The sequence below is a fragment of the Ammodytes marinus genome (genome assembly GCF_949987685.1).
Source record: "Ammodytes marinus genome assembly, chromosome: 6".
In the NCBI taxonomy this organism is placed as follows: Eukaryota; Metazoa; Chordata; class Actinopteri; order Uranoscopiformes; family Ammodytidae; genus Ammodytes; species Ammodytes marinus.
This window is the reverse complement of record NC_137235.1, coordinates 16,172,656-16,192,007: the sequence shown is the minus strand read 5'-3', so window position 1 is coordinate 16,192,007 and position 19,352 is coordinate 16,172,656. Positions and strand designations below refer to the sequence as shown.

The 19,352-nt window shown below is 42.1% G+C and overlaps 1 protein-coding gene across 1 annotated transcript in view; it reads right to left on the bottom strand.

Moving 5' to 3' along the window:
* ptprdb (protein tyrosine phosphatase receptor type Db) overlaps window positions 1-19,352 on the bottom strand; it is a 97,704-nt gene that overhangs the window by 46,563 nt on the left and 31,789 nt on the right. The window contains exons 3-5 of the mRNA XM_080030039.1: window positions 13,431-13,576; window positions 10,943-11,084; window positions 3,611-3,799 (exon numbers count right to left, since the gene is read on the bottom strand). Coding sequence (XP_079886165.1) covers window positions 3,611-3,799; window positions 10,943-11,084; window positions 13,431-13,576 — 477 coding nt within the window. The remainder of the gene's footprint in view (window positions 1-3,610; window positions 3,800-10,942; window positions 11,085-13,430; window positions 13,577-19,352) is intronic.

Sequence of the window (19,352 nt, the reverse complement as noted above, 5' to 3'; positions counted from 1 at the left end):
GAGAGACGAGAAGAAGAGGGGAGGTGATTCAGAAGTCATAGAAGAATGAATTGTTTCGCTCAATTCCAATTCCCTCCTCTTGTACCTACTGCAGATCTGAAAGCAGCTGGATGACTTTGACCAACATGGCAGAGTCCGGCAGAGACTTTTTTTGGACTAAACCCATATTGATGAATCGACCAAGAGCTTTATTTATTTTCTTTTTTGCTCTCAGATCTGCGAGACAAGTAGGAACCGGGGGGTTGAAAAGGAATCGGGCCACTGTGTCAAGTTGGTCCTCCCAGCAGTCTTACCTCGTATGGGCGTGCCACCTGAGTGGGCAATGAATGCACGAGATTAGAGAAGGAAAAGAAGAAGAAAATGTTAGTACCAACGGGAGGAGAAGGGGGATCAGGGGAGGGAGGGACTTGGGGTTTTTGTGTTGGGGGGGAGGTAACTTGGAAAGGAGAAGAATTTAAATTAGAGAGAGAGAGAGAGAGAGAGAGAGAGAGAGAGAGAGAGACTCAAAATATAGATCCTGAAGAGAGAGAGAGCAAGAGGAAGAGAGAGAGAGGCACAAAAATGAAGAGACAGAATAAATAAAGACAGAATAAGCCCGAGAAGAGAAAAAGGCAGATACTGAGATAGACAGAGTGACAGACAGTGACAGAGCTTTAAGGAGAATGTGTTATTGATTTGACTTCAGTGGCTTGCAGCAGGTGTGGCTGTAGGAGTATAGGGTAGTAGTGTTTTGCATTACTATCTGCACGCTCATCTGTGTTTCTTAAGATGTGGACTGGGACTCTCACTGGTACAATACACTTAACTACCCTGAGTCTTGACCTGCACTTGTCCGCTCCACATGGATCAAAACCAGGTGTAATCCTGCAAAGTAACAAGGTGTGTAAATATTTATTTTTATATCTGATCCTAAAGCGGGGGGAAAAAATCCACCCTCCAATACTCAAGCCCTGTTAAACAACTGGCATTGCCCCCCTGCCTCGTATCTATATGGATTTTGTTTGTCCCTTAGTGGATAAGTGGCGAAAAAGGCAGACTATGTGACATCGGGTGAAAATGCTTTCTGCAAGAAAACAACCTAGTCGGGCAGTTTTATTTTTTTGGCAATCTAAAGACATCGGCAAGTTGACGTCTCAGCCCCCCCGGATACAAAGAGAAATGGTGTGTTTGACACGATATCCTAAACCCAACTTTTAGCAATCTTTAGAGTGAGAAGGGAGGCGTAAAAAATATGCACCAGAATTGCAATGGAGCCAGAAAATATGTCATCAACCCTCAGATATTCAGTTCACAATTTAAAAAAAAACTGAGAAGAAGAATCAAATCCTGATTTGAGTCGGGAGACAGTTAAGACTTAAAATTATTCAAACAATTACTAATCGACTATTTGTATTGCAGGGAATCAATGTTCTGTCATTTGACAATCGTTTGAGCTGTGACGAGTTCATCTAACATCTAACATCTAAGCAACTGTCATCACACACAGTTATACATCCCAAGCTTATTCTCCGGAAGTTTTAAAAAAGCATTCTGGAAATTGAGGAAAACACTGACTAAAATGAATTTAAAAAAAAGTATTGAAGTTTGTGTTTATACTACTTAACCTGTCTGCCTCTATTATGGTGATGTTAAAAACCAGATGTTTCCGTAATCAGAAGTAAGCTTGTCGTTTAATACGACACATACTACCCTACAGGCAATGTCTACAAGTCTGATACCTGATCACCATTGATTTCAGTGGCTCCATCAGAGGCTTACCTAACAACCGTCTTGAGTTAAGTGGGTGAGTGAATGACAGAGCGGTAAAGTGAGTGAGTGAGTAAGTGAGTGAGTGAGTGAGTGAGGGAAAGTATAATTGAATAAGTGAAGGAGTGGAAAAGTAAATAGGTGAGTGTGAGGAGAAAGTTATTGTTGTTCTTTGGGTGTGGAAAGGCTGCAGGTGCACAGGTGAGGGTGGGGGCAGCTACCTCTAGGGTGACAGAGATACAGTATGTGTGAGTGTTTGTAGCATAATGTGTCTTCATGTCTATGTGTGTGAATGTATTCGGTGTGTAGCAGCCGTAGTATGATTATTTTACCAAAATTGTGTATGGGTGCCTGCGGACGTGTATTTTTTGACTGTGTGTTTGTTTCTGTGTGAGTGTGTATCTGTACTTCAAACTATCTTTAGATGTGTGTCTGTTAGTAAAATGCGTGCCATGCATTTTAATAACACCTGGTAACATTGTAAAGGTGTGAGCAGTAGCAGCAGCAACAGGAGCAACATTATTAGTGAACAGTATGTAGAAAAGTGGACAGTGAGGTTGTGGGCCTCGGAACAGAAGCACTTACCAAAGGACTCTGTGGTTAAAAAAAGATAGAGAAAAGAAACAGCATAGACATGGCATTACAAATCGGAACCATTGGGTACACAGAGGAGTTGACTTAGTAGAAACACCTTGAAAAAGCAGTGGAACTCCAAAAAAAAGAATAAAAAGGTCATGGATATAGATCGCCCTAAATAAAACTTTTTAAAACTATTTTATAATCATCACAAAGAAGAAACAAGACTAACATACCAAATATTTACCATTTGTGAGTTTTAACAATATTGTACATCCATTTAAAATAACTGTTTTTGTAAATTAAAGGTCAAAAAGGGAGTCTGAGTGGGGAGTTTTGGGTTGAGCCAGATAATAATAATAATTAAAAAAAAACAGGGACTGAAGCAAAGAGGTTGTTATCAATAAAGAAGCCAGAAAGTTGGGAGTCCAATCACAAGAAAAAGGGGTTGAGGGTCCAGAGTCGGTCGCTGGAAGCAGAAGGGGGATTGAGGAGTTTGGGGGGGTTCTTGCACACTACTGTGGCTATTGAAAAGCTGATTGACATGGATCAAATGGCTCCAGATGAAAATATTGTTTCAGACCGTGGTTTTTCCCAAGTAATTTGAAGTTGACTTTAACAAAATTCTGCAGATGTATTTTTTCTCAAATAGCATGGATACAATGTCTGCAAGTCAATTTCACACCCGCAAGACACGCTTCCCCATGAAATAAGGAAAAACAAAAAAGGTCACATAATTGTTTAGTCACACAGCAGTGAGCCATCCCGGAGAGAGAGGCCTATTCCCTCTGTGTACATTCCACCATCACTTGGGTTTAGAATGCTAAGAAATGGCTGGAGACATGATGTGCACCGATGCTTTTTACTTACACAAATATTTAATCATGTTTTTTCATAATTTAATAAATCAAACCCCTCGTGATGGCGGTTTGCAACGGGAAGACCTCAGAGAGTTTGGAGAAAGGCGGAAAAAGAGTTTGGGAGTTCGTTCACTGTTTTAAGGCCTTGAAGAGAGTCGGAAAAGGTTGGCAACCACACGCAGTCATACCACAGCGGCAGCAGCAGAGAGAGAGAGAGGGGCAGCTGAGGAACACAGCCAGTAACCACAGCAGGAGGAATGGCAATAAGAAGAAGGGGTGAACGAGGGCAATAATAACAGAAGCCTGGAGAGGGCGGAGTGGATATTGAAAGTGGGATAAAAGCAAAGAGGGAAGGGGGCGGGGGGACCCAATAAAAAAGCTGGGATTGAGGGTTGATAGCACAGAGGGATAAAAAGCTATTGAGTTACCTGAGCGCAGCTGCTTGATTCGTCCGTTGTTATTGGACGTGTTCACCGGCAGGAAATCCTTGAACCAGGTAATTTCTGGGTCAGGGTTACCGCTAGCAGCACAAAGCATGGTGGCGGTCCGAGAACGCTCCACCACCTTCAGCTGCGGACCCATGTCTATGGTGGGGAACCCCGAGGGTAGCTGGTCCTCTGGAAAAAAAAAAGATCAAATACAAGGAGTCAAACAGGAGTTGGACATTGACTCACACAATACAACACTTTTTACACAAGAAGACAGTGATCCTGGAACTGCAAAAGTCGATGATTCGGTCATGTATCGTTTTTTTATGGGTTTGGTCAGGTTTGCATTCATACCACCACCACTGCTACTTTTAGAGCACTCACTGGGAATTTTAACCATTTATTTCTATTATGAGTTCTTTTAACTGATTTAGTGTAATTCAACAGCCCGGCAATAAATCCTACATTTCTGGTGGGTTATTTTGTCTTGAAACTGTTTTGAGGAGTTCGGCCATGTTCAGCTTCATCCTCATTTTACACAGAGCTTTGTACACGTATCCTAGCAACTTTTACATTAAAACATACAACATTAACTTGTAATTGCGGAAACCAGTTCTTAACATTACTTACATTATGTTTCCTGTTGTAGGTTTTCCAGCAACTACTTCTCCGTTTCATTTGTATTACCGGATGGGGTACTTTTTATTTGTTGGTTTTAAGTGTCTTGGATTATTTGTGCTACTTTTTGGGTGGGTTGCCCAAAAGTAAAGATAGGCTATGTTGCAATGAATTGGCCCCTCGTCTTCACTGATTAGTACACTGTAGATCTAGCATTGAGATTGACAAGGCAGTGAGTTCAGTAAGCTGAACACGAAGGCAGTGATTTAACTGATAAAACCAAATGACATTTAGGTTTATTACAACCAGGCTGCTGGCCCTTTTACCCTTTTAAAATGAATATTAAGTCACATCTTGTAATTGCTTCTGGTCAGATAAGTGAACACTTCTTATGATGAATATATGTAATTCAAAATCAGATTGTGTAAAACATGTGATGTATAAAGTGTCACTAAGTGAGATATAGAGGTGCTGACAAAGTAGATGGACTTTTGTTAAATTTGGAAAGAAACTGGCTAGCCCCGCTGTGCTAAGGAACAGCTGGCTGTAGCTTCATTATCGGAGCGGTTTCAGTCATCTCGCTTTACTCTCAAGCAAGACGATAAACACAGTCCGTTTTTCGATACAAGACTAAATATGATGTCTCATACTTGCACGCTACTACATAACAGTACAACATACAGTCTCTGCATCAGTTGCATCAATTGTGTTAGATTTACACCAAGCCCCTAGCACAGAGAGTTCTACCAGCATCCAATGCGGAAGTGACACAAATTGTAGTTGCACCGGGTGGCCACTAGGGGCATGTTTCAAAACAGAGCAATTCCTCGTTGACTCCCATGTTAAATATGCCGTTTTCACAGGATTATCAAACCTATTTAAGGCCTGGTACAACAAACATTGTAGTCTGTATGATTAGGTCATATCTCCATGATAAAACTGAGGGGGGTGAATTTTTTTCTAGCATGCTAGTTTTTCCTCTTTTGGAGGTTAAAATGTATGAATAATTAGGGGTGCGGTCTCTTGAGTGACAGCTACCCGCCCTTTGGCCCTCACTTCGCCTCGGAGGTATACGTCAGCTAGATGGGCGTATCTCTCTCCCCCTGACGTCACATTAATGCCCTTTTTTTGGAAGGGGAAATGAGGCGGAGTGAAAAAGAATATGACAAGATGGCGACACGCATAAGCCAGGACGATTGGATGCAGTTGGAATAACTGAGGTCAGCCCAGATGCTACATCCATTTTAAATACTACCTATGATTTACACACATCTTTTGGACTGAATTATCTCCGTACATTACACATGTTCCTTATCCATGTTCCAATGGGAACCTTGCAGCATTACAACCTTTGTCTACATTATACACAAATTGTACAACTATTTCATTAAAACAAGATATTCGCACAAATATTTAATAATATTTTCTATTGTAAATCTTTTGAAATGTTGTGTCCTCGACTTGGCAGTCCTTGCTTTTTACTTTCATACCCTCTCTATGTTTATTGTATGCACCAAGGTTATATCCTTTGTATGTGACAATTCTGTGTATGAAGAGACACAGATCAAGCCCTGAATTCACACCAAGCAGGCTGACTCACTAGTCCAATGATGTTAAAGGAAACTGGCTGTTATGTGAAAGTCGAATTTAGATTCAATTTAGACTCAAAATATGTTTCGCATTAGACTTGAGGCCGGAGGCAAGATTATTTTGTAAGAACCCAATAGTGAGGTCAAATAGAATGAGTAACATTTCATTGCACCTGACAAACCATCTCAGTACAGCTTTAGGCGGCCGCCTTTCTTATGAGAATCAATTAGAAATCAAATTCTCACTATACTGCTGGGAATCAGCAGTCGGAGCAGCTACACTTTTTGTCCCCGCTCAGTCTATTGCACACAGCCCTCTCTGGAAACTTGAACGGGAGAGTCCAATAAAGACACATCCACTGGGACTCACACCCTTTTGGAAAAGGCAAATCAAATCATTGACATCCAAGGCAATTAAATCAAGCATGAAGAGTTGTTCCACTGTGATACAGCAAATCAAAGGCGGCGGGCCAACTTCATTCAACTGAAGGCAGAGGAGGGGGCAATGCTTCCAAGAGGCAGGAGATCTTAAGACGCCTGAACTCACTCAAACTGAAAGGAAACTATATTTACACTTTGGAATCAAAAAGGTTCAGAGCAAATAGTTTAGAAACACATTCTTTTTCAACTTTGTTCCGTGCTGCAACTGCTAAGGTAAAATGTCAGATTCATGAGTCATCCATAATAAAGTGGATAAAGATAGATGTGTGTGAAGAAAGAAAGATGGAGGGGATAAGGAGCGTATGTTCCAGCATGCTTTTGCACTTTACTTGATCTACAAGGCAGTCTATTTTCTTTATTTTTTTTCCTTTTTTACCCATAATCCCTTGTGACTTCACCCGTCTCAACCGCCTGGAGCCTCATTAACGGGAAATCCTAGTGTTGAACCCGCGCCAAGCCGGGCAGATGCTAATTCTGGGACTTGCCACCATCGAACCATAGCCGATGGGTCGTGAGACACTAGCTTTTGCGAGTGCGTGTGTGGCCTTTTAACAGCTCCGGTTTCAATCAATCACGACGCCCCACAAATGGAAACATGGACATAATAAACCAAAGGAACAACATGAGAAGGTGTGTGAACGAGTGTGTTTGCGTGGGTGGGTGGGTGTTGATAGAGGGCAACAGTACCAAAAAAAAGGGAAAGAGTAGAATCAAATAAAATGGAATAGACTGAGGCGAAAGAAAGAGTGACAGAGAGGAAAACGGGAAGCGAACAAGGGGGAGAACGATGGAGAAAACAGACAGAAAGAGAGCACAAGGGACCCATACGGCATAACAATCCAGATGCTCTCCGCTTTCATTATGCTTACTTCAAAGCCAGCCCCCTCGTAGGCAAGAATAATGCATTCTATTTCATCTACCTGGGGTGGGACACTGCGCTGAACATTGTGGGGCGCACAGTCAGAATGCCACTCCCAGAGACCGTGCATCTATCTATCTATCTCTCTCTCTCTCTCTCTCTGACACCCTTCTACAACCACTCGGGCGTGCACAAAAGACAAGAGTTGCAAATATGTGAAGGCAGGGGGTGTGTGCGAGAAACTGCAAACGTAGGCAACCATTAAGCAAAGGTGTACACGCACTGTTGAGTTAAACACACACACAGACACACACACACACACAGGCACAGACACACACACACACACCCACACACACACACACACACACACACACACACACACACACACACACACACTCACACACACACACACACACACTCACACTCACACTCTTGTGTAGCCAAAAACAAAAAAGAGTTTTTAAAGTTGAAGCTGACAAGGTGTGAAGTGTTTGAGGGCTGATTGAAAGGCCTGGTGCACATACACACGTTCCACATGCACATAACCGCCATCCATCATTGGGACAGGTGTAAGCAACCCCAAAGACTGTGGGGAAAAAGCTGTTCCAGTGTGTGTGTGTTTCTGAACCCCCTTGAGGTCAGAGCAGATGTGTATGTAACCTTACACTCCCTTGTTGACGGAGCATTCCACACATTGCACTGTTTCAATTGGACGTGCTCCCACTTTGGCGTTTTCTACTCTGAGAGGTCCAGATAATGTCACAGCTCATAGAAAAAGCCCAGAATCACCATCATGGGAACTGCCCAGAGTGAACACTGTCCTCTTTATGAGACCCAAAAACTAAATAGACACACATTGCTCACTGGGTTTGTCATCTTTAAAATCTGGAAGGCTGCATATCAAGTCTGGTCTTACAATCATGGGAACTAAAAGCATGAGCTGGCTGCTGTATCAGAGTGTGTAATATTTGCACCTGCAGAAAAAACTGTTTTCTGTCATTCACGACAGACTCAATGTATTAACAGTCTAAGTGCCGGTTGCAATAAAGTTAACACTTATGATATACTGAAATCCAATACAGTATGAATGCCTTTACTGCAATACAAGTGATTTCTACATGTTTATATCAAGACTGTGACAGAAAAGTGTTGATTCTACACAGGTCTAGTCTGCATTCTTTTTGCCTCACATTACGTTTTTTTTAGTACTGTATATGATAGCAGACAAAATATGTTGTACACCTTACCATGGGGATGCAATAGGTTTCATAATTGTGTTGGTTGGTTTATTCTAGAGACATATATAAATGATGACGGAAACAGACAGGGTTCTGGACAACATCCTATATGTAATATTAGGATTATTAATGTATGATGCAGCAGCATTACTCTAAAGAGTTCGGCCAGGGCAAGAACAATTGAGCATTCAGATAATCAGACAAGGCAACAAAGCGGAGCAGTAAAATAATTATCCAAATTGTCACTTGTAAACCCCAGAGTTTAAAGACTCACCTTTTCCGGTTCAACTTTGACCTACCGCACTCGTACTACCAACATTGCTGTATTCACTTTCAGTTTGAGCTTCAAATAAAGTGGTCTAGCGGCCTCTGGCTAAACTGATTATCTGATCATAACCCCCCCCCCCCCCTCCCGTCAGACCTCATTGTACAAACGTCTCCATGTCCCAAGATCTGAGCAAGTACTTTGATAGCAGACCAGAGTTTTAGAAAAAAACTAAATTGTGATTAGTTCGATCTTCCTCTTTCCAGTTTACAAAGTCAGTTTTTCGAACCGAAATACTTTTGTCCGAGACTCATTCGGGGGGAATTCAAACAGACCAAACCATGAATTATACAGTTGTGTCTGACTGTACGCTGGATCCTGAAGCATATACTTGCTCTCAAGTTCATTATTATTTCAACCATTGCCAATCTCAGCCATTTAATACAAGCCAAGATTTCAATTAGCCTGGTTCTAATCCTCTGTAATTAAGCCGGCTGACCTTAACACCGGATCCCTCCTGTCAGTCAGACAGTCGGCCAGTCAGTCACTGGAGCTGTGTCTTTACAGAGGCCGGGGGAGACAAGGAGACATGACTGACAATACACACACAATACTCTGTGTGTGTTAATCTGTTTGTGTGTGTGTGTGTGGTTGTGTGTGTGTGTGTGTTTGCGAACGTGTGTGTGTGTGTGTGTGTGTGTGTGCCTTGTAACTGACATTTGGACTGACAGTCTATCAGGGGCTATTAGCTGCTCCCAGGTGGCCTCTTATTCATCTGCAACACAATGACTCCTCAGAGGAGTAGAAAAAGGCTAATCACTACATAAAGACTGACTGTCTTTGATTGAGGATACCTTTGCCTGTGTGTGTGCGGTTGTGTGTATGTGTGTGTGTGAGTGCGCGAGTGCATGAGTGGCTATGTTCTCTGAAAAGATAAAATATTAGACACGAGCAGATAGCTTCCATCAAGGGAGGCAGGGAAATGAAAAATAGATGCAGAGACCCATAAGCAAGAGTGCACACTGATGTACACGTGGAGCAACTGAGCATGCCACACACACACACACACACACACACACACACACACACACACACACACACACACACACACACACACACACACACACACACACACACACACACACACACACACACACACACACACACACACACACACACACACACACACACACACACACACACACACACACACACACACACACACACACACACAACAAAGACTACCATGTGAGACAGGAAAAATTCTGGATGGATGGAGCGTAACAGCACTGAAGATGCAAAGAGTGGTCTGTTGTGAATAATTTAGCGGTTGCTGTGTAGTGGACCTAAGAGCATATGGAGAGACAAAGACAGAAAAGCGTATAAAAAGACAGAGAGAAAGGGGGAGAGCCAAAGAAAGAGAAAGTAAGAGGGAGTGAACTTGGGGAGACAAAAACACCGACAGACGAGAGAGAAGAGAGTGGAGAGGAAGAACTGTAGACTATGTTATTACCTCAGAGAGACGAGAGGGAGAGGGAGAGAGAGAGAGAGAGAGAGAGAGAGAGAGAGAGAGAGAGAGAGAAAGAGATGGAATGGTGGAACAATTGGCTGCATGTCCTTTCACCAAGAGCATGAACTGTAAAGGCGGGCAATGTGATTATCCACACTCTAGCAGCTTCTCTCACTAAAGACAGTCTTGAGCTTCAAACTACCGGTACATAATGTTCTACTAATGGACTCCACTAACATCCCTATCTGCATTAATGCACTCTAAAACACTAATAAAACCATCTACCACAAAGGACACCCTGCTTACACTTGCATAAAGATCTATATCTGAGGATGCATCATCCAAGTTTCAAATTAGCATTCAGGGTTTTTAAATTACAAGAACCTCGATGTAAAATTTCTTATTTCAGCTAAAAGTGAAACCTGACTTTGACTGGATTATTTCTGAATGAACTGCGGCCATGTGCTAACATTGAGCAAGATTATAATCTTAAACCTCAATGAAACACAGAAGGTAGAATAAGACACACAGGTCATTTGAAGTCAAGTCACTCTGTTGACCCTGTATATGCAGTACTAAATTACAGGGATGTAATCAAATACAAGAAACAATGAAGTGTGTCCGCTTTGTCAGATACTGTCCCAGTCAGTTCAAAACAGTAAACCTATCTATGGCACAAGCGTCAAAGGAGTCGAATAAGGATTATTATGTTTTTGTGAAGCTATGAAAATTGCAGCTAATATGATTTGCAATCTGAATAAAATAGTTTGATGACTGAAATGGAAACATAGCTTGCGTGTGTTCACACTGACCTCGTAGCACACTTAGCCTGGTGGAGGCAGTTAGCTCTCCCGCTGAGTTGGAGGCATGGCATTCGTAAATGGCCTCATCTCTCGGGGTCCTCAGTGGCTGGATCCTCAGGACCGAGCCGGACCCGTCGTCAAACTCTATTACCTGTGTGAGGGGGAAAATACGTTAAATATGCTTGAATCAAAATGATACATTAACACTCGATCAAATGTGTAAAGGGGTTCACTCGTTGGGACGAACCAACAGAGATTTGCCATTCAATCGATTCTACTTCCCAGCTGTATGACATTCTTTAACCCCTTCATTTTTCACTTCACTGTTTTGGTTCACTCTCACAGCTGAATTACTGATTATTGTTTTTAGCAAAATACCTTCTACATCTCCAGCACAAAATAATATACAAAGTTGGCAACTAACTAGTGAACATAGTGGAAAATGTAGCAGCTATATATTTATTTCTGTTCAAAGTTGGTGGAGACCAAAAATAGAGCTAAAGGAGAACAAATATCTCAGTTGCATCTGCTGGATGTTTATATAGGCGACTGTTTGCTTTTTCAATTTCAAAGCTGATAATATTTCAAAGTAGTGTGTGCGGCAACAAGAAATCAGTAACAGCACCAAACAAGCAGTCCACTGTAACGTTTGACTGAATAGAAAATATTGAGAAGAGGTATAGTTTAAGAAAATGATTTTGCTCAATCGTCTCCCATGTGATTTTTAGTATTTCTGAAAATGTATCGACATTTGATTAATCAAAAACACTGGATTATGCATTTTGGGCTCGCATTATATTAATACATGTAATAAATGGGATTTAGAATTCTGAGAAAGTCTCGGCTGACTGAAATCCAATAATAAGAAATCCCACGACCAACAGGACAGAAAACAGAAGTATATACAGCACAGCAGCCTGTCCTAGTTTATATAGGGTGGATTAAAAATAAAATATCTCCCCAAGTGATTTAATCACAAACAGGGAGACAGCAAGTTGAACCTAAACCTGGGAGGAAGCTAGACTTATTAAAGTGCAGAAGCCCCTTGAGCTCAGGGTGACACACTGACTGGGGAGGAGAGAGACAGGCTCAATGTCTCCATCTGAGCGTGACTTGTGAGGTGAAGAAATAAGTCAGAGGTTAGAGCCTGCAGGAAACTAATAAGGATGATCATATAAGAATTTCATATACTGTAGCCCACGGCATCATCTGCTGACATATGAAAGAGCAGATAGTATTTTGCACAGTTGTAGCCTATAACCTTTAGATAATAAATAAAGAAAAGCAGGTAAACTAGTAAAATTTGAAATTTGGCAATGGAAACTAGTAAAACAAAAAAGATGGTGTTATGACGGTTAGAATAAGGCCGTCCAATGTATACAGAGCGATGAAACCCACCCCCCAAAAAATAAAAAAATTAATAGACAACACTCAATATGACTTAAATGTCAACTTTCACTGCAATAAAAACAGTGCCTCTCTCACAGCGGGGACACTTTTAATCCAAAGGAAAAGCACAGGTGCAATCAATAACATTAATAACGGCTCTGATCCATTGAGGCCATTCAAGTGACTCAGCATGGACTGGAGCCTACAAGAATAACAATGATATTAATTCATAGATCAGAAAATTGAGAAAAAACTAAAAAGACAATTTAGGACAGTCAGGTACCCAAATTTCTACAAATGTTTTCTTGACATTTGGTAAAGTTGGGAGGTAATAATAATATTTTTAGAATTTGTGTTTTGGAAAAAACAAAAAAACTAAAGTGAAGGTTTGAAATAGAGTTATATGAGGCAGATTGTAAGCACCTATATATTTGTCCATGAAACAAAACGGCAAGGCTTAGATAGCTTACCTTAGCATAAAGACGAGCCAAGAGCTAGTCCCACCTTGATGGAAGTTCATAAATCCCAGAAATGGCTTTTATGAACTGAGTTAGTTTAATCAGTAACACGGACAAAGAGTGAAAAAGTATTGTTGTTTTATGTGCTGGCTATCTCTTTCCCCTTTATGCTAGCTATGTAAACTGGCGCATATTCAATAGAGAGCTAGGACTCACAGGTGGGAATTATGGAGCCCTCAGCAAGAAAGCAATTAACCATATTCCCCAAATCATTCTATTAAACAACCAATTGGTTATCAGGACCGCTGCCTTCATATCTTTGTCCATATATTAATCATGAGTCTACTAACTATGTATAACTCTACACCCATTATTATTGTTATGAATTACACCTGTGTTTGACGAGTCAAGCTGTTGGCTGTGAAGTGGTTTACTACAGGCTATGTAAGGAATCGTAGACAGCACATTATACTAACACCAATTACTTCGTTTTGCAGACACGCCTGGTTAATACAGCTGCCCTGATGGAGCTCTGTTGTGGGATGCTAACACGTTCCCATTTTAGTTTACAGCAATTAAGTATAAGAAGAAGTGTGTAGTGGTACAGTCTATAAAAGGAGACAGAAAGTTGCACTTCCTTAGCATCATACCTCAAATCTCTGGTTGCTGACTTTTTTGCCTTTCTTGTTCCAGACAATCTTCGGCTGTGGATCCCCTGTGGCCTGGCACACAAAGGAGGCCACTCCACCCTGGACTCCTGTCTGGTCCTCTGGAGATCGCGTAAATCTGGGAGGTGCTGTAAGGAGGGAATTGACACAAAAGTTACATCAAGTTCAACGTCACATTCTCACATGCATTTGTCAATAAGGATAGTCTGAAGAAGATTGAGTGGAAAGTAATACAATGCTCTTAGTATGACAATAACCCTTTACCATTACCACTATACTAATACGCATTGACAAAAACTGGTCATGGACTAATATATTATTGTGTTTCTCAAAATAAACCTAAGCACCATGTCTCCACTTATCTGTCATTCACACATCTGTAACACCTATGTTTGAGACCTCTGCTGTACTTAAACAAAAGTGTGTGAAAGGGGGACAACAGATGTCTCTCTGTGTGTATGTGTGTGTGTGTGTGTGTGTGTGTGTGTGTGTGTTTGCAGTTTGTGAAGTGAAAAAGAGTAAGCACAATGACACAGTACTCACTGGAATGGTTTCAAAGGTCCAAGGCAAATAGATCAAACCTGGATTTTTCTCTGTGTTTGTGCGTGTATGTTACAGTGTGAACCAATTTCTTGGAATACTCACGCACCAACAGTATATCTCTCTTTCAGCATGGTCGTGCATGTGGGTGGCTTTGTGTCTGTGTGTGCTTTTCTGTACGTGTGTATGTTCCACCATGTTTTCCTCTCTGTCCCTGTACCACCAAAGAAGCTTAATATTTCTGCCATAAAGGATTTATGAAGACTTACTCCTGACATGACCTAAAGCCCCTCATTCCGGGGACGCCAACAATATCATAACCACAGCCTCCGCTGGATTGTGACATCACAACATCAAAAAGATTTGGCACGTCAGTCACGGCACGTCACCGCCAGCTCGCCTAATGGCATTCCAGCCAAACCAGAAAATCCCTACTTAAGGGCTTACTGCCAACCGCCCTGACAAAGGGAGAGAAATTGCTTTTTGCTGTTTAAAAGGAGGGAGGGAACGAGGGAGAAAAGCTAAGCTCTTCAGAGAAGGAGAGAAAGAGAGAGAGAGAGCTAGAGAGAGAAAGAGAGAGAGAGAGAGAGAGAGAGAGAGAGTGTGTGTGTGTGTGTGTGTGTGTGTGTGTGTGTGTGTGTGTGTGTGTGTGTGTGTGTGTGTGTGTGTGTGTGTGTGTGTGTGTGTGTGTGTGTGTGTGTGTGTGTGTGTGTGTGTGTGTGTGTGTGTGTGTGTGTGTGTGTGTGTGTGTGTGTGTGTGTGTGTGTGTGTGTGTGTGTGTGTGTGTGCAAGTTTTAAAGAGTGGGGAGAGCTGAACAGGAGAGCGGGGGAGATTAAGGGAACTAGTGAGTGAGATAGATGGAGAGCAGAATGGGTAAGAAAGAGAAAGCATGAACAGCAGAAGCAGAGGAGAGGGGAAGATGAGCAGGAGGTTGATATAGGGGGAGAGAGAGTGAGAGAGAGAGAGGGAGAGTGAGGTGAAGACAAAGAGCAAGAGAGAATGAGCCAGATGTACTGGCAAACATGGTCCGAGAGCCCCAAGCTGCCCAGATCAACTCTACACCTCAGTGGCTCAGAGCCAAATCTACCTCAGTGACTGAATAGAAAAGTGTGTGTGTGTGTTGTGTGTGATCGCGTGTATGCATTTTCCACTAACTTTCTTCATCGCCAAGCCAGTTGTGTATGCACACACACACACACACACACACACACACACACACACACACACACACACACACACACACACACACACACACACACACACACACACACACACACACACACACACACACACACACACACACACACACACACACACACACACACACAGTATATGGCTATGCGAGAGTGTGCTCATATGGGTTCATATTAGTGCAGAAACAATTAGTCAAGTAAATTATTTTGATAAACGATTAAGCGACCAACCATTTCAACATTTTCCCTGTTATTGGAAATGGATTATTTTGATGGTCATCTTTCACTATTTTCTGACCTTTTAAATGCTAAACTGGAAAGTTGTCCAAAAATAATGGAATCATCTAGAAAAAAATAATAAATAATGGTTACTTGAGTCATTAATATGGATGATATCATTGCATGCACAGTTTCTACATGCATGGAATCATACTGTATGTGTGTGCATGATAAATAAAAGAAATAAATACATGATGCATGAGTGAGCAAATGAAAGAGAGAGAGAGAGAGAGATAGAAAAAAGAGAGATGGATACAGAAAGAATGAGGGGCTGGAGAATCGCTCTCTTTATCCTCTTGCTAATCTCTCCCCCACAAAACAAATGAAAAGTGTAAAGCCAGCAGAGCCATACTAAAAGGCACGGTAGATCTTTCAATTGCTTTTTTTATCTTTCCCCTCTTCTCTTCATCTCTTTAGCCCCGATCCCTCTCTACATACAGTATATCTCCAGTTTAATTGTCTTAGAATTTCTCTCTCTTTCTTATATTTTGACCCTTTATCTCTCGACCCCGCTCCAAACACACACACAACCTCCGCCCTCCTTCACAGCTGCTCTCCTTGTTTCCTCCTTTCATCCTCCTCCTTGTTTCTCTTTCTCCATCTCCTCCCTCCATCTCTGGGGTGTTACATAAGTCTTCCTGTCACATTGACTGACTTAATGTGGAGGAGGGTGGGGGGGGAGCAAGCGTATGCTCAACACTTCTTGCGCTTGCTACTGCACTTCTACTCGTTATCAGCCGTCATCCGTAATATCATATCCCCTCTCCTCTCCCTTCCCTCGCTCCACTACCTTTCCTTCATATTCTTCCTCCTCTTTTCCCCTCCTTTTTAAATCCTCATTCATTTTTTGCCATCCATCTATGATGTGCTAACTCTTGTGTCTTTTGCCAAGATCATCAGATTTCCTTTTTTTTGGTAGGATTAAGCATTGACATTTGGGTCAAGGAAGGAGTGGGGGGTCGCTTAAGCACCCAAGGGCACTCTAATATTTGTAGTTCATTTAGGGGAGGTAAAGTTTATTATTTCAAGGATATAAAATGAAAGCAGAAGATGGTTTTGGAAAATTCACAATCGGAAATAACTTTGTTCTATGGGGGCACACTGCAGTAGTCACTGGCTTAGCTACCCGTGTATGTCGCCAGCCATTCCCCCAGCCTTCTTCTTTTCCCTCAAAATGACCCAAGATGGAAGTGAAGGGAGACTACCGAGTGGGTCCGCTGAGAAAGATTTAGATGGATTGAGACTGTGCCAATCTTTCTGCTCTTTGTGTGAGTGTGTGTGTGTGTGTGTGTGTGTGTGTGTTTGTGTGTGTGTGTGTGTGTGTGTGTGTGTGTGTGTGTGTGTGTGGATGCTGGATGGAAGGGCGGCCTAAATAAAGGTCGACATACATTTGGATCTGAGCTACAGAACAGATGGCATGGATTACAAAGTCCGCTCCCCTCTCTTGACCACTTTCGAGTCACGGCAGAAGACGTGCGGAAAACTTTGATTCCGGCGAAAGATAGTGTTTGTGTTTTTGTTCATCTGACGTACAGGTGTAAAAATGAACCCCTGAAAACGTAATGTTGTGATGGAGATGCACTGGAGTGCCAGTGAAGAAGAAATGCTAGACTAAATGATGCTAATGTCACTTTGTAGGAGACTGCAGGGACGTAGCTGGCAGATGCCGTCTTAACCTAAAGGGACACAGTGAGGGAGATGGAGTTTGTAAGAACAGATGCTCGACCAAACCCTTCAGGGAGTATGGTCTATAAATATGGTGTATTAAGATAGGACATTTTATAAATCTAAGAAAATAAAATGTTTAGGGGGGGATTAAAAAAAAACGCAAAAGATGACAAGCTCAGGTTACAAAAGCAGAGTGTTTTTGTGACATGAGTAACCTGTTTTTATAAGTGTGATAAATGAAGAGCGACCATACTTTTGTTATGACACTGAACACACAGTGAACTGGACTCCCACATATCTTTCCCAAAACTCGTTCCAAATTATTACGATTTATGTGCCCTTGGGCATCATCTTGCGTGCCCTCAATCACTTAGCTGATCTGATGCGAAATGGCATAAAGCAGACCGACATTTCCAAACAAAGAAAATCACCAAAAAGCAATGGGCTCAGAAGGACCAAAATGAGCCCACTCTGTCTGATACTGTCGCTATCAAAGTTACAAATTTGGTGTATAGGTGTATGTCTCTGTGTGTGTGTGAGTGTGTGTTTGAGCTGACACTTCTCACAGGTTGAATAGTGGATCATCCCTCGGACGATGTCTCACATCAGGCACATCTCCTTAGGACATGCTCTAACACGACCGCGAGTGTCTGTGTGGACAAGCGTTCATGAGCCTGAATAGTTTTTGTGAGCAATTGTTTACGTGTGTTGGAAGTTTTGGTCACATCCGATGTCGGTACAACTTCCCAAGCATCTGTGCCTGCGCCCTCACATTTTCCTGTGCCTGTGTGTGTGTGTGTGTGTGTGTGTGTGTGTGTGTGCGCTCATGTCAATAGTTAGGCATGTAATGAGTCATTTACAATGCTTGCCAGGGAGAGATCCAGCTGCATAGTGTTGTGCATGGTGGTGGGCGGTTAGCTGATGACTCCCTAAATGAGAACTGAGGCAGACTTGTCAGACAAGTTGAGGAACGAGGCCAATATCGGGGCCTGAGCCAGGGCCATGATAGTCAGCCTGGAGTGTGGGTGGGCAGCTGGCCAGAACCATAACTTAAAACACATTAACATCAAACCGACACATTAAGAGCAAATTATCAGCTGCTCGCTTTCGTCCTGGTAATGAAATTGGATTGCTGGGGCCAATACACATAGAGAGACAGCTATCATCCCTCTGCAGCACACAGAAGTGTTAATTGGAAAACATTTGGCGAAATGGGACGTTTCAACCTAGAAAATTTGATTATACACAATTAAGTGATCTAACTTTTGATAAAACTTCACATTAAAGAGAACATGTTATTTGAGTTTCACAACCTTTAAGCGTCCATCTATCTGAGTACTGTCACAACTAAATCTGGAGCAATAGATTATATATTTCAAACACAGATTTCTTCTTATTTAAAATTGCCTGCTTATCACTTGCACTTTCTCCCTTCTGTGATGTTTTTTGGACAACCTCCAGCTGACATCACCTGGCATCACTTTAACAATATCACTTTATTTTTTATTGCTGCTAACAATGAATGTCCAATGAGCATGCCACTAAACTTAACTTAACAGACCATTACTGCACCCCAGGATCTGGCTATAGTGCCAAAATAATCAGGGTTAATATGTTGGAAACACGAGTGGAGGAATTAATCGTATAGGGTCTTCTTTTGTACACAGGTTATTAGACACACATGGCCTGCCCCCTGGTTACACAACTTTAGTGGGTCAGAGTTGGCTTCCCGTACTGATGAACAGAGGGTTTTCTCAGGGCTGGTCACGTCGTATTACTCACAGACCACTGCTTGGCAAAGTTAGAGCTACGCTGATGCTATCCAGGCCTCTTCACAGACGGGTGCGCCTGGTAAGCAAATGCTAAGCTAACGCTGGTCACATCCTTTTACTCACGGGCGGGCGCACAGCTATGCTATAAAGGTGCTAATAGCCTCACTACTGTGTGAATGCCATGTAACACAAACTTCGGCAGCAGAAAAGCTTCATTCTCTTCCTCATCAGTATGGACTCTCCTTCTCACAGCCATATACGCCTCGCTTATGGACTGACTTTAATACTTATTGAAGGAGTCCAAAGGGTCACTGTGCTACAACTGAGTTTGTGTCACTGCTGATTTAAAAGGTGTACTTTGAGAAAACAATAGTAATAGCTGGGTACTCCTACAGCCAGAAGTGGCATTAAACATAGAGTAGGACTGTGATTGACAATTTAATTTTGTGTC